A 14,441-nucleotide genomic window follows, 5' to 3' on the forward strand; every position below is an offset into this window, starting at 1 on the left:
CAATATCCCAAAACCCGGTTAACAATAGTCGGGAAACCGAACCGTATTGGTGGATCCTATCAAATCAAAGCAAACCAAAACAGATAAATCCAATAGAAGCAAATCAGAGCTAAACCGATAAGTAGTAACTTGAAATTCTACTGGACCTAATTGGGCCTTTCAGCCTGTATATACTTCCACTCCAACAATTTACGGTAATACCCTTGCAAAAAAACCCTAATTTATAATGTGCTTTAAAAGCACACAGCCTCACTCACAAACCCTTCGTTTCCAGCCAAAAAATCGAAAATGGTTGCCTCAGCCGCCGCACGACCCCTCGTCACCGTCCAATGTCTTGACGGTGACATGAGCACCGATCAATCCACCACCGTCACTTTACCTGACGTCATGACTGCTCCCGTTCGACCAGACATCGTCAACTTCGTCCACGCTCAAATCTCCAACAATAGCCGTCAGCCTTACGCAGTCTCCAAAAAGGCCGGTCACCAAACCTCTGCCGAGTCATGGGGAACCGGAAGAGCCGTGTCTCGTATCCCTCGTGTTCCCGGTGGTGGAACTCACCGCGCCGGTCAAGCAGCGTTCGGTAACATGTGTCGTGGTGGTCGTATGTTTGCTCCGACTAAGATCTGGAGACGCTGGCACCGTCGTGTCAATGTCAACATGAAGAGGCACGCGATTGTTTCTGCAATCGCCGCTACTGCTGTTCCAGCTCTTGTGATGGCTCGTGGTCACAAGATCGAGAACGTTCCTGAAATGCCTCTTGTTGTTAGTGATTCAGCTGAAGCTGTGGAGAAGACATCAGCTGCGATCAAGGTATTGAAGCAGATCGGTGCTTACGACGATGCAGAGAAAGCTAAGAACAGTATTGGAATTCGTCCTGGTAAAGGTAAAATGAGGAACCGTCGTTACATTTCTAGGAAAGGTCCTCTTGTTGTGTATGGAACTGAAGGAGCCAAGATTGTGAAAGCTTTTAGGAATCTTCCTGGTGTTGAGCTTTGTCATGTTGAGAGACTTAACTTGTTGAAATTAGCTCCTGGTGGTCACCTTGGTAGGTTTGTGATTTGGACTAAGTCAGCTTTTGATAAGCTTGAATCTATCTATGGCTCGTTTGAGAAACCATCAGAGAAGAAGAAGGGTTACGTCTTACCTCGTTCGAAGATGTTGAATGCTGATCTTGCTAGGATTATTAACTCCGATGAGGTACAGAGTGTGGTGAACCCGATTAAGAAGGATGCGAAGAGAGCTGTTCTGAAGAAGAATCCATTGAAGAACTTTAATGTGATGCTCAAGTTGAATCCTTATGCTAAGACTGCTAAGAGGATGTCTCTGTTGGCTGAAGCTCAAAGGGTTAAGGCTAAGAAGGAGAAGCTCGAGAAGAAGAGGAAAGTCGTCACTAAGGTAAACTCTAATGCTCTCTTTTCTCTTTGCCTACCATTTATTTCTGATTTCCTTTATAACTTGAGTGTCCATTGCATCTGGTTGATATAACATATACAAATTTCTAAGCTTTTGATTTGGTTGATATAACATATACAAATTTCAAAGCTTTTGATTTAGATTGTGTTTGTTCATTACTGTACTATGCATGATACAAAGGGAGTTTGAATTTGGAATGTTTCTTGGACTTTCTTAGTTATTCCAATGGAGGGTTTCATTTTTTTTGCCAAGTAGTCTTACTGTTTTGACCTTGATGAAGTCATATGCATTGCAAGTCAGTTGTTCTTTGATGTTATTTGGGAATGGTTCTTTGATTGATTACGATTGATTTTGGAGAGACCCATGTTCGTTTGTGTCATTTTCATTTACTTCTGCTGTCCTAATTGATTTCGCTTGTTTTCATTTGTTCGTAGTCTTGACATGATTCAGTTGACTTGTTTTCTCGAACTGCCAGCTTTATTGAGATTTTGAGTAGTTTTTACGTTGCGTGATTTAGAATCACACAAAGTTGTCTCATTTCTTAAAACTTATTTTTTTCCTTCCTTACTATAGGATGAGGCCCAAGCGATCAAAGCAGCAGGCAAGGCATGGTACCAGACTATGATTTCAGACAGTGACTACACCGAGTTCGATAACTTCACCAAGTGGCTTGGCGCTAGTCAGTAATGATGATTTCATCATCTCAAATTCTCTCATATTTAGGCAAAGATTTTGGTTATCAGTTTTATGATCTTCGTTTGTTATGGATTTATCTGGTATTTACTTTCGTGAGGTGTTATGTTGTTGCGTTGGTAAGAGGATTTTTAAGAACTATGAACATGTTTTTCAAACTCTTTTCAATCTATTTCCCCCTTAATGACTTTGCTCTATTCAAATTCATCCATTGGAAGATTCAAGATTTGATGAAGAAGTGTCTTTGATGATAATCATCTCTTATCAAACAATTGTCATGAGTTGACAAGAACTGAAACTTCAGGCTCAAGTAAGACAGCACAACTATCATATCTATGGGAGACGAAGTTTCATCAGCCAGCCCACTAAACGATTAAACCAACCTTTGATTGGTTAGACTCAAGTTGGACGTCTATTTACCTACTACATTAGTAAGAACCAAGCAAGTGTTGTAGGTTTTCTTCCTATGGAAAGTTAAAATAGACATGTGCCTCAAGTTTTCTTATATAGTTGGGAACTATATATAACATCAAAGTAAGATTTTGTGGGAGGCACAGGTTTACAAAAGTAGGAAACCCATGCATTGGCTAGTATCAAGAAGCTACCCATCATTGGGTTTTGGACTCTCCACAGCTATTGGAGGGTCTGCTGCAAACCCGAATGCGATTGTTGCGTACACTGACGGAGACGGGAGCTTCCTAAATAGTCTTCATGAGCTACCTACTCTCCATACAGAGAATCTTCATATCAAGATACTTTTACTAAACAACCACCACTTTGGTGTCTTTCAGTGGGAAGATATTTTGTAAAGAAAAAGTTTTTCCTAGGAGAAGCTGAAATTCCCAAACATGCTCAAGATTGCAGAAGCTTGTAGGATCCCATCGACGCGTGTGTCCAGGAGAGAAGAGCTACAAGGGGCTATACAGACCATGCTCGACACACCTGGTTCATATTTGCTTGATGTGGTAGCTCCAAGCCAAAAGGAGATTGCATGATCGATCAAAATTCCAAGCCATCAAACATGGAGTGGTGATTGATTATCTAACTTTGTGGCTATTCCAGCTTTTTAGTAATTTAGTTTTCCTCTGTTGAATTGTTACTTGGTTTTCACTAGACTACCACTGGTCCAATCGTTAGTTTACTTGGCCTTGTATGGTTCTCTATTAAATTTGCACTTGTTTGGTTACTTTAATTTTTTTTTTTTTTTTTGTCAGTTAACAAGATTCGTTACTTTCCTTGTAAATTACAAGGAGGTTATGGGATTATCAATAAGACAATAAACAGCATATAAATGAAAACTTTGAGTCTCTAAAGTCTGTCCGTCCAAAAGAAAGTTGTGTCGACCTGATGAAGCTTTGTGGCTCTCCGCTCCCAGTCCGATAGATATTATTGTTCTATGTTGTCTTTCTTGTACCTCAAGTTTTCTTATAATCCTGGAAAAAAAACAAAGTAAAGCAAGATCTTTTTTGTCAATAAAGTAGAGATTTTCTGTAAATTAATTGAAATATGAATATCTTAACTCCAAAAAACACCTTTCCGTATAATATGCCCAGATAACAACTTTCGTCTCTTTCCTTATAACATTGCAAGGAAATTAGTTAGAAATTAGAATATTATGTAAGATTTTCTGTGTAAATATGGGAATTATCAATAATATTTTAATCAATTGAAAATCTAGTACTCATTCATAATTTTGTGACCAGATACTCTTATGTGATCGTCCTTTTAAGTTATCACGAAAAAATCGGGTTCAACTTCATTATATTGTTTTTGGAGATATTGCCTTGATTTTCTCTTAAGAAGATATACTCTTGATTTCCCTTGTTAGTGGGCGAAAGAAAATTATTTAATTGACCTGACGTGTATTTATTAAAATTTCCTATACGAAACCCTAAAGTAAACGACTAATAAAGCATTAACTTTGTTACTTTAATGTGATAAAATTTAATTTCCAATGACTAAACAAAAAACCAAAAAAGGGACTAATTAAGCTATTAATAATCAATGGATTACCATAAAAATGAATTAATTGTAAGCTAAGGAAGAAAATGAAAGCTAGCTTTTGGATTAATTGTATGGTTTAAAACTATTAATGACGACACGTGTCACAATTAACCCCACATGAGGCGGTGCTAAATACTCTGATCCTAAAATCGGAAAATAAACAACATACAAATATTCACGTCCCTTGGATCTTCATCCCCCAATTTTAAACCGTCCGATCTAATCAATCTTTCGAATATTCAATGTTACACAGTACTTGCCGTGTGCTCTCACCCGCAGAGGATAAATTCTATAAACATTTAGAAGTCTGTCTAATTAATTAACAAACCAGCGTCTTAGCAAATAAGCTAAGGGGAAAAAGTATATACATATATATATATATATCTCTTATGTGTGATTTCTTCTTTGTGGAGATTAAATTTTCCAAAGATAAAACCCTAGATTCTCATCTTCTTTTCTTCAATCTCTCTGAGAATTTTTAGGTTTTCGTTACCAATCTAACGATTGGGTCAATCTGGTGAAACTTTAAGGTGTGATTACCAGTGTGTTTTTTTTTTCTTCCCTTGATTTTATTTTGATCATGATCGTTGTTTCTTCTATTTGTGTTGTTCTAAGTTGATCGTTATTGCTATTTCAAATCTGTTATCGATTGTTATAGAATTTGTTTCCTGTGTTTTTTTTGTTCGTTCTCGATAGTGAAGTCTGTGTGTGTGTGTGTTTGGTTTGATTTTCTTTGTGATATTGATCGTCTTTGTCTGTGTAGATTCTGATGAGTAATAATGGTGTTTATAAGAATTGCAGGAAAAAAAAACCCTAATTTTTGTCTCTGTTTATTTCCACTGATTTTGTGGGTAGTGATTGACTCGTAGTTGTACCTTCTCTTATCTTTTTTTTTTTTTTTTTATGGTTTGTGTATAAGTGTGAAGACATGTTGATATATAAAGACTTGAACTTTGATCATTTTTTTGATTACAGGTTGAGATCAGATAATTTAATTGGAAGACTTAAGTTATGGAGAACAGAGGCCAGAAACGAATGGAGGTTGTGGAAGAGTTACCTGCTGATAAGAGAGCTTGTAACTCACAGGATTTTAGACCAAGCACATCTGGATCATCTGTTCAAGCTCAAGCTAATGGGACGAGTTCAGGGCATGAAAACGTTGACGCTGATATGGATACTTCTTCATCTGCTTCGCCTTCGAGTCGATCAGATGAAGAACAGGATAAGGATTCGGACTATGGATCTTGCGATTCTGATGAGGAAGATCCCAGACAGAGGGTGCTTCAGGATTACCAGAGGCAGAGATCATCTGGTGATCAAGGGAAATTGAAGTCTCTCTTGGCGAGTTTGACTGGAGAAACCGATCCTTCAGGGCAGTTATCCGAGCTTACAGAGTTATGTGAAGTGTTGTCATTTTGTACTGAAGAATCGCTGTCCAGCGTTATGGCCGACATGCTATCACCGGTGCTTGTAAAGTTATCTAAGCATGAGAACAATGCAGATATTATGCTCCTTGCAATTAGAGCAATTACTTACTTGTGTGATGTTTATCCGCGGTCAGTAGCATCCCTTGTAAGACATGATACTATCCCTGCTCTCTGCCAAAGACTTTTGACTATTGAGTACTTGGACGTTGCTGAGCAGGTACGCTATACTTTCCACTGAATGACCTTATTGTTTACACCTAAAGAAAGCTAGTTTTGATGGGAATCTCATACTAACTATTGGCTTTTCTAGTGTTTGCAAGCACTTGAAAAAATATCCCGAGATGAGCCGGTAGCCTGCTTGAATGCTGGAGCAATTATGGCAGTGCTTTCGTTTATTGATTTCTTCTCAACAAGCATTCAGGTTACTCATCCGTCATCCCAAAAAATAACCTTGCTATGTCAGATTTCTCTGTTTTCTGTTATTGTGACTTGGTTTAGCTCGAATGGGTAAAGAGGCTTATGGTTTTAACATCGCATTTGCTTCAGAGAGTCGCAATTTCTACTGTGGTCAATATATGTAGGAAGCTTCCTTCTGAGCCTGCCTCGCCTTTCATGGATGCTGTTCCAATTTTATGCAATCTTCTTCAGTATGAAGATCGACAGGTAAGAATGATGCTCTGCTCTTTTGCTGCTCTTTCTCACTGAACCAAATATTTTTCGGCAAAGTATTGATAGCATGTGTTTCCATTTGCAGCTGGTTGAGAATGTGGCTATTTGCCTGACAAAAATAGCAGATCAAGTTAGCGAGTCACCGGCAATGTTGGATCAACTGTGTAGGCATGGACTAATTAATCAATCAACACATCTCTTAAACTTGAATAGCCGCACTACCCTATCTCAACCTGTCTACAATGTACATGAGATTTCTTCTCCATTTGTTTGACCTCTATTTTCATTACATAAAGATAACACCATGCATGTTGGCTTTGGTTGGCAGGGTGTGATTGGACTGCTAAGAAAACTTTCTTCTGGTTCGACTTTAGCTTTCAGAACGTTATATGAGCTTAACATTGGCTATAGATTAAAAGAAATCATGTCCATGTATGACATTTCTCATTCAATGTCGTCTACACATCCTATCAATGCATGTTCTAATCAGGTTTGATTTTTATTATCGATCACTCTTGTATTGTTTGGTACTCCAACAGAGTTTTTTTTTTTCAAAATAGTTATGTATCCAAATAGCATTAGGTGGTAGGAGAATATTTGTTAGCAAGTCTGACTTTCTGAAGAAAGGTTTTAATGTTGTCTGAAATCAAATTTACAATTCAGGTGCATGAAGTCTTGAAGTTAGTAATTGAGCTTCTTCCAGCTTCACCCGTAGAGGATAATCAGCTGGCATTGGAAAAGGAAAGTTTTCTTGTCAATCAGCCTGATCTTTTGAAACAATTTGGAACAGACATGCTTCCTGTTATGATTCAGGTTATTTCTGGCTTACAATTTTATTCTCTGCACATATGAATTTTCTGGTTATTTCTCTCTAAGAGTATGATATAACTTTTGAATGTTTTGTAGGTGCTAAACTCTGGAGCTAACGTATATGTTTCTTATGGTTGCCTATCAGCAATTCACAAGCTGATTTGCTTGACTAAGTCAGGTGATCTTGTCGAGTTACTGAAGAACGCCAACATGTCAAGGTAATTTCTTTGTAATATTTTCGGCAGAGCTTTTAACCTTGTTGTTTTCTAGCTAATAATAGTGCATTTCATAATGCTGCAGTGTTTTGGCTGGTATTTTGTCAAGAAAGGATCATCATGTGGTTGTAGTAGCACTACAGGTTGCGGAAGTGCTTCTTGAGAAATACAGAGATGCATTTTTGAATTCCTTTATAAAGGAAGGTGTTTTTTTCGCAATTGAAGCACTCTCAAATTCTGATAGAGGGCAACAAAATCCAGTATCTGGTATCATTCAGGGATCAGCTGACCTTTCACAAAAGCCTGTTACAAAAGAGATTGTGAAATGCCTGTGCCAATCTTTTGAAAGATCGCTATCCTCTGCTTCACAAACTTGTAAGATTGAAAATGATTCTGTCTTCATTTTTGCAACACGTATCAAGGAGAGTTTCTTTGGACCTGAGGTATTCAACTCTGAGAAAGGCTTGACAGATGTCCTCCAAAACCTCAAGAACTTGTCAGTAGCACTGAGCGATTTGATGACTGTACCCATTGATGCACATGTCCTGCATGATGAGAAATTCTTCTCAATATGGAACCAAATCATGGAAAGGCTGAATGGAAGGGAATCTGTGTCGACTTTTGAATTTACAGAGAGTGGAGTTGTAAAGTCACTGGCAAACTATCTTTCTAATGGACTCTATCAAAGGAAACTTAGCAAAGGGGATCCCGAATGTGATAGTTTACCATTTGTTGGTAAGAGATTTGAGGTGTTCACAAGATTACTTTGGTCTGATGGCGAGGCAACTTCATCATTGTTAATACAGAAGCTCCAAAATTCCTTGTCTTCTTTGGAAAACTTCCCAATTGTCCTAAGTCAATTTTTGAAGCAAAAGAACTCATTTGCGGCTATTCCAAATGGGCGTTGCACTAGTTATCCATGCCTAAAAGTTCGTTTTCTGAAAGCAGAGGGGGAGACATCTTTGCGTGATTACTCCCAAGACTTTGTCACTGTTGACCCACTTTGCTATTTGGATGCTGTCGATCAATACTTGTGGCCTAAAGTTAATATAGAACCTATGGATTCTGTGGAAGCAAAAGATCAAGCTATAGAATGCCAATCTTCTCAATTGCAGTCAACTTCGATATCTTGTCAAGGTGAAAGCTCGAGTCCTATGGAGATTGACAGTGAGTCTTCTGATGCGTCCCAGTTGCAGGTATTTTCTAAAATGACTTAATCTAGTCTTATGGAAGTAGTGTGTGCAACCTTTCTTTTTATTGTCAGGATTTTCTCCGATTAGGAGTGATTCAAACTTCTCCTACATGAGTTCAGGGGAAGCAATTATGTACTAGAACTGAATTCTCTTCAAATAGTGAAAGTGTTCAAGATGGAATAATAGTAATGGTTTTGTTTTCAAGATGAGCATTAGGTAGTGTTTTGGTTGTTTACTTGACACGAAGTTTTCTTCCTAGGTGTCTTTCCTTCTCTTTGAGCCCAGGGGGTATTTTAGTAAATTAATCTTGTGTCTCTGACTCTCTGGAATTTTTTTTGTGTCAAGGGATCTCAAGTGGAAGATCGGACGCAGCTTCCAGGACTATGTAGTGGTTCAGGACAACAGAATGCTTCCTCCTCTGGAACCTCTTCTGAAAAAGAGGATGCGCTACCTAGTCTTTTGTTTCGTCTTGAAGGGCTTGAACTAGACCGTTCTTTGACAGTATATCAGGCAATGCTCTTGCACAAACTAAAATCAGAAAGTGAAACTACCAACGGTTTGAAGCTGAGTGGACCCCACAACATCACATATGAAAGGGCTGCACAACTTGGGGATTTTCATAAAAATCTGTTTCCACCCGGATCTATGGAAGATGAGGAGTATCGTCCGTTCTTATCCTATTTGTTTGCTCATCAACTTGCTTTGCGCCTCAAGGGGTCAAGTCCTTCTGCATATGACATATTGTTTCTGCTTAAGAGTCTGGAGAGCATGAACAGATTTCTCTTTCACCTGATTTCTCTTGAAAGGGTTAATGCTTTCGGTGAAGGTAGGCTGGAGAATTTGGATGATCTGAGGGTACAAGTTCTTCCTGTGCCACATTCTGAATTTGTTAGCAGCAAGCTTACAGAGAAGTTAGAGCAGCAGCTTCGTGATTCTTTTGCTGTGTCAACCTGCGGTCTGCCACCATGGTTTAATGATCTAATGGATTCATGTCCGTTTTTGTTTAGTTTTGAAGTCAAATCTAAATACTTCAGACTTGCAGCCTTTGGTTCACAGAAGGTCCATCATCATCCACAGCACCTTAGCAGTTCAAATGTTCAAGGCGATGGGCGCCCAGTAACTGGCAGTTTACCTCGTAAAAAATTCTTAGTTTGCCGTGAAAAAATTCTAGAGTCTGCTGCCAAAATGATGGAGTTATATGGCAACCAGAAGGTGGTCATTGAGGTTGAATACAGTGAAGAAGTCGGAACTGGTCTTGGGCCAACACTGGAGTTCTATACACTTGTCAGTAGAGCATTTCAAAATCCTGATCTTGGTATGTGGAGGAATGATTGTAGTTCCTTTGTTGGGAAGCCAGGTGAACACTCGGGAGTTTTGGCATCTTCTTCAGGACTCTTTCCACGACCTTGGTCAGGTACATCAACTACTTCAGATGTGCTGCAGAAATTTGTCCTCTTGGGGACAGTGGTAGCAAAGGCTTTACAAGATGGTCGAGTCTTAGACCTTCCTTTTTCCAAAGCCTTCTATAAACTAATTCTCGGACAGGTAAATTGGGTTCTTCAAGTATTTCATGTACATTTCAACATCTCTTTCCAACTTTGTTGGAGAATCTTACAGAGCCTGTTTTCTTTTAGGAGCTGAGTTCATTTGACATCCACTTCGTTGACCCTGAACTTTGTAAAACAATGGTGGAATTGCAAGCTCTGGCACGTAGGAAAAAGGTTTTCAATGAAGCACATGGTGATTCCCGACCAGCCAAGTGTGATTTAAGTTTCCATGGAACAAAGATTGAGGACCTTTCTCTTGGATTTGCATTACCTGGCTACACAGACTATGATCTTGCTCCCTATTCTGATAATGATATGGTATGTAGTGTTTTAGTTCTGTGAATTAATCTATTTCTTAAGATCCTTGAACAAGTGGATTTATATCTGCTATCCTCTCTTTCTAGGTAAATTTGGATAACCTCGAGGAATATATCAAGGCTATTGTCAATGCCACAGTATGTAATGGTATCCAAAAACAAGTGGAAGCCTTTCAGTCTGGATTTAATCAGGTATGTAGTCGTCTTTTCTCTTTAGCTATACTCTTCTCTATAGATTTAAGTAAGATTACATCATTCCTTCTGTTATACATGCTTTTTTCCAGGTTTTCCCTATTGAACATCTTCGGATATTCAATGAAGAGGAGCTAGAAACTATGTTGTGTGGAGAACGCGATCTCTTTAATGTAAGTAAACCTTCAGATGCTACGTATTGAGTACGTTTTTCATCAGCTGAAAAAAGTGATTTCTTTGCAGATGAATGAAGTCTTGGATCACATCAAGTTTGATCATGGATATACTTCTAGCAGCCCACCGGTTGAAAATGTTGGGTTTTAAAAACTTTTAAAGCATCTACTTTTCTTTCTGCATTATGTTATTCTTTTCTGGGATAAACTAAAAGGTTGAATTTTTTTGTATTCCAGTTGTTGGAGATTCTGCATGAGTTTGACAGGGAGCAACAACGAGCGTTTCTGCAATTTGTAACAGGATCTCCTCGGCTACCTCATGGCGGTTTGGCGTCTCTCAATCCCAAACTAACAATTGTCCGCAAGGTCCAGTGTGACTGAACTTCTCTGTTTTTTCTCACATTTAGTGAAATGATCTCTTCTGTTTTCTCATAGGCCTTTTCTTTTTGTTGTGCAACAGCATGGTAGCGATTCTTCAGATACTGACCTCCCTAGTGTGATGACATGCGCCAATTATCTGAAGCTTCCTGCTTATTCATCCAAAGTGATATCTCTCTTCAATCTTTTGTTAACCGCCCTCTTACTCAGGGCTTTTGTCTGGAAAAAAGCCTGTCTCATGATCAATCTCACTGTCTTGTTTTCTTGTCTCTGTGTTTGCAGGAGAAGATGAAGGAGAAGCTAATCTATGCCATAACTGAAGGTCAAGGTTCCTTCCATCTCTCTTAAGTTTAGGTTCTTGTAAAAAATTAGCAGAAGCGGTAGGAGAAGAGAAGAGAAGAGAAGAGAAGAGTGGATTGTTAGAAGAGACAAGAGGAAGCTCTTCCTTCTTCTTCTTAACATGGCTTTTTAAAGTTTTCTTCTTTTTAGGATTTTGTACAAAAGAATAGTAATAAGTAGACGTAGGAAAAAAAGAAACTCTCTTTTGAAGTGATGGAAAAAGTTGTATATAAAGAAATTCCTAAACTGGTTTTAATATTATTGTATAAATTAATTTGGAAATCACACTGTAAAATCGGAAATGTGTGAAATTGACATAGAGAGCGAGAGATATTGTGTCTGAAATGGGTTTGGGATTTGAGGTATGTAAGAGGGAAGTGATCGATGTTTTCACATGGCTCTTCTGGACCACCATCATGATATTTATGCCATTCATATTTCTTCTACCAACACGTTCATTATGAGATTGCATGGTTGAATCTTATATATATAGAAGTTGCAATGTCAATTGGGTATAATAATAAATGATATTGTCTTGCCCTTTACCTACTTTCATACATCTTTTTCCCAACATGTCCCGTCGATATTTAAACCAATCTAATCAAATAATAAGGATTGCATTAGTAGGAGAAATATCAGATCCATTCTCTTAATCAATGTTCTTCTCCTAAGCTGTCATTTTAGTTGTAATAGCCAATAAATACACGAATTCGGGTATAGGTCGATGTTCTGCATTTTAAGTGATGGCTTGAACTCCTATAATTGGTGCTGTTGGGAAATCCGCGCAGATAGGATCGCGACCAAGCAAATCTCCTCTTCTAGTCTTACCCCAGCTAGTAAACAAATTGTATAATTTGCCTGTGTGTGTGGCCGTAAGTACTAGCATTTGTTTTGCATTATATCGGAGATTATTCCATTATCATAATTAGCTTTACCATAATATTTTCATTGTCTTTTAAACACATAAATATATATATATATATATATCGAATTCAGTGTTTTACAAGTTAAGATATACACATCAATGACATTTCAGAAATATACAACTTCACAAGTTATTTAAACCAAAAAAAAAAAAAAAAAAATTCACAAGATACCACAATCGTGGAAGCCCTCTTGACCTATTGGTTGACCAAAGGTTGATTAATGCTTCTACACCAAAAGGTCTGGGGTTCGAATCCCAGGTATTGCGATTTATTAACAAATTTGCAGATTAATGGAAGCAAGTGTGCAAGAGATCTCCAGCGATGTACAATTATAGCCGTTCGCCAGGATTCTACGCAGAGAAGGAAGTATCGCCAGGTTGTGGATCATTGAAGGTATTCATCAATATTACGAAGAAGGAAGTGTAGTCTGTCGTGAATCTAGTAAGGGTCGGAAGGAATTGTCAGTTGTAGAATCGTCTATATAACAGTTCTCATAATTTGCAATTAATAATAAATCTAGACGACAAAAAAAAAAAAAAGATACCACAATCAATACTCAACAAACATTATAATAGTAGCATAGTACATCTACATTAAAACTGATAACATTACTCGAAACATTAAACAAATCATGTCACTGATATTATTGAGTTACTCTTTTGGCAGTGCAACAATAAATTTGGCTAGCGACTTGGCATCTTCAAAAATAGATGGGAAAACAAACACAACCCCTTTTGAGACACACCCAACCCAACATGAAGTAACTTCAAGTCTTTCCCCAAACGTTAAACTCTTATCAAGTACTCCATCATTTGTCTCCTCCAAATCACTACCGCAATCGCAACCGTTAATCACTTCATCACTCGAATGTATCTGTACCTTCATACCATCACATCCGGTACTATTTTCGCCACCGTCTTGTTCCTTAATGAACAAGAAAACATCCCCCCTCGTTCTTTTGCGGGTTCCAATGCAGGCTGGTGAAATATTTAGACATGTTTTGGCCTGAAAAGCAACAGGGTCACCGCGGTCGAGAACCGAGGCTGACCTCGAAAATTCAATGAGGAAATTACCAAAATCTTGCTTGAGAGAAGGGAGGTGGAATATTGGTTTGAGTGTAGTTTGGGAATGAGCTAAAGAGCTTTGGATTTGAGCCCATTTGGTCAAGAAATCTGTCCCAAGGAGGAGATCAGCTATTAGGATGCTGCAGCTTATCCCAATTGAGTACCCGCCACTCTCAAAATTAGTCACCTATTAACAAATATATAAAAACCTCAATATTTTTCTATATGAAGAAATTTTTTTAGACCAAAAAACAAATAAATTTAAACATTCATTATAAGTCTGAGAATTTTTTTTTTTTTTTTTTTTTGATAATAAGTCTGAGAATTTTTATTGAAATAATTTTTTTAATTATAGTCTATATATATATGTATTAAAATTTGATAAATCTCATAAATAATGGAATTGTATTATAACCTGAACATAGAACAATGGAGAGTATTGAGGTTCATCTTCATCAATGTCTTTCCAGAAGACAGTCTCTGCTTCAGCTCTGCTTTTGTCTCTCTTCACCATTTCAAGAAAGTCCGGCAAACTCGCCGGAAACGTAGCCTCCACCATTCTAATACCACTGTCATTGGCCACCAACTCCAGACCATCCTCCGCCGACTTCGTCCTCCTCCGTAGCCTACCGGAAAGCATCGGCTGCTCCGTCAAGGCTCTCCCTAAAGATTCCTTGATCCACCCGGCGGCTAACCACCCTCTCTCATCACCACTATCGCACGCTTCTTTGTAATAAGTAACTATGTTGAGCGTTCTCCGGAATATTCCTACTCCGACGGGATCTACGACAGATATGGAACGGATTTCCCGGTGTCGCGTCACTTCCACCGGCATGACACTCTGTACTCCGGCGATCATTGACTTAGGAATTTTGGTTTCCATTTTGGTTCGAATTGTGAAATTGTCTTTAGACCGTCCTCTGCTATTTATAGGAACTCAAGTAGGTCAAGTTACACAACTTGCAAAACAAAACTTTTGTAATAAAAAGTTGTGCAAAAAATCTAGCTATTAGTATAAGAGATGTGCTTTAATGTTATAAATGAAACCCAACAGTAAAATACAGATCCAATTTGAACC

General features: G+C 38.2%; 3 protein-coding genes across 3 annotated transcripts; 2 read left to right on the top strand and 1 right to left on the bottom strand.

Moving 5' to 3' along the window:
- The first annotated feature begins 134 nt into the window (after positions 1-134).
- On the top strand, positions 135-2,298 carry LOC9307065 (60S ribosomal protein L4-2). The gene is made up of 2 exons (XM_021023901.1): positions 135-1,398; positions 1,990-2,298. The coding sequence occupies exons 1-2, from the start codon at positions 289-291 to the stop codon at positions 2,101-2,103; spliced, it is 1,224 nt and encodes a 407-aa protein (XP_020879560.1). The 5' UTR covers positions 135-288; the 3' UTR covers positions 2,104-2,298.
- A 2,112-nt stretch (positions 2,299-4,410) lies between these two features.
- LOC9307067 (E3 ubiquitin-protein ligase UPL4) lies at positions 4,411-11,692 on the top strand. Its single transcript, XM_021023895.1, has 17 exons — positions 4,411-4,643; positions 5,089-5,757; positions 5,851-5,961; positions 6,087-6,203; positions 6,295-6,453; positions 6,538-6,699; positions 6,873-7,022; positions 7,116-7,237; positions 7,320-8,430; positions 8,773-9,972; positions 10,062-10,292; positions 10,379-10,483; positions 10,576-10,656; positions 10,727-10,795; positions 10,894-11,022; positions 11,117-11,200; positions 11,317-11,692. Exons 2-17 carry the CDS (start codon positions 5,125-5,127, stop codon positions 11,380-11,382), a joined length of 4,530 nt encoding a protein of 1,509 aa, XP_020879554.1. The 5' UTR covers positions 4,411-4,643; positions 5,089-5,124; the 3' UTR covers positions 11,383-11,692.
- Positions 11,693-12,836: 1,144 nt separating this feature from the next.
- Positions 12,837-14,317, bottom strand: LOC9307068. Its single transcript, XM_002873022.2, has 2 exons — positions 13,779-14,317; positions 12,837-13,550 (listed from the first exon to the last, which is right to left on the bottom strand). The coding sequence occupies exons 1-2, from the start codon at positions 14,244-14,246 to the stop codon at positions 12,951-12,953; spliced, it is 1,068 nt and encodes a 355-aa protein (XP_002873068.1). The 5' UTR covers positions 14,247-14,317; the 3' UTR covers positions 12,837-12,950.
- Positions 14,318-14,441: the final 124 nt, after the last annotated feature.

The sequence above is a fragment of the Arabidopsis lyrata genome (genome assembly GCF_000004255.2).
Source record: "Arabidopsis lyrata subsp. lyrata unplaced genomic scaffold ARALYscaffold_6, whole genome shotgun sequence".
Taxonomy (NCBI): Eukaryota; Viridiplantae; Streptophyta; class Magnoliopsida; order Brassicales; family Brassicaceae; genus Arabidopsis; species Arabidopsis lyrata.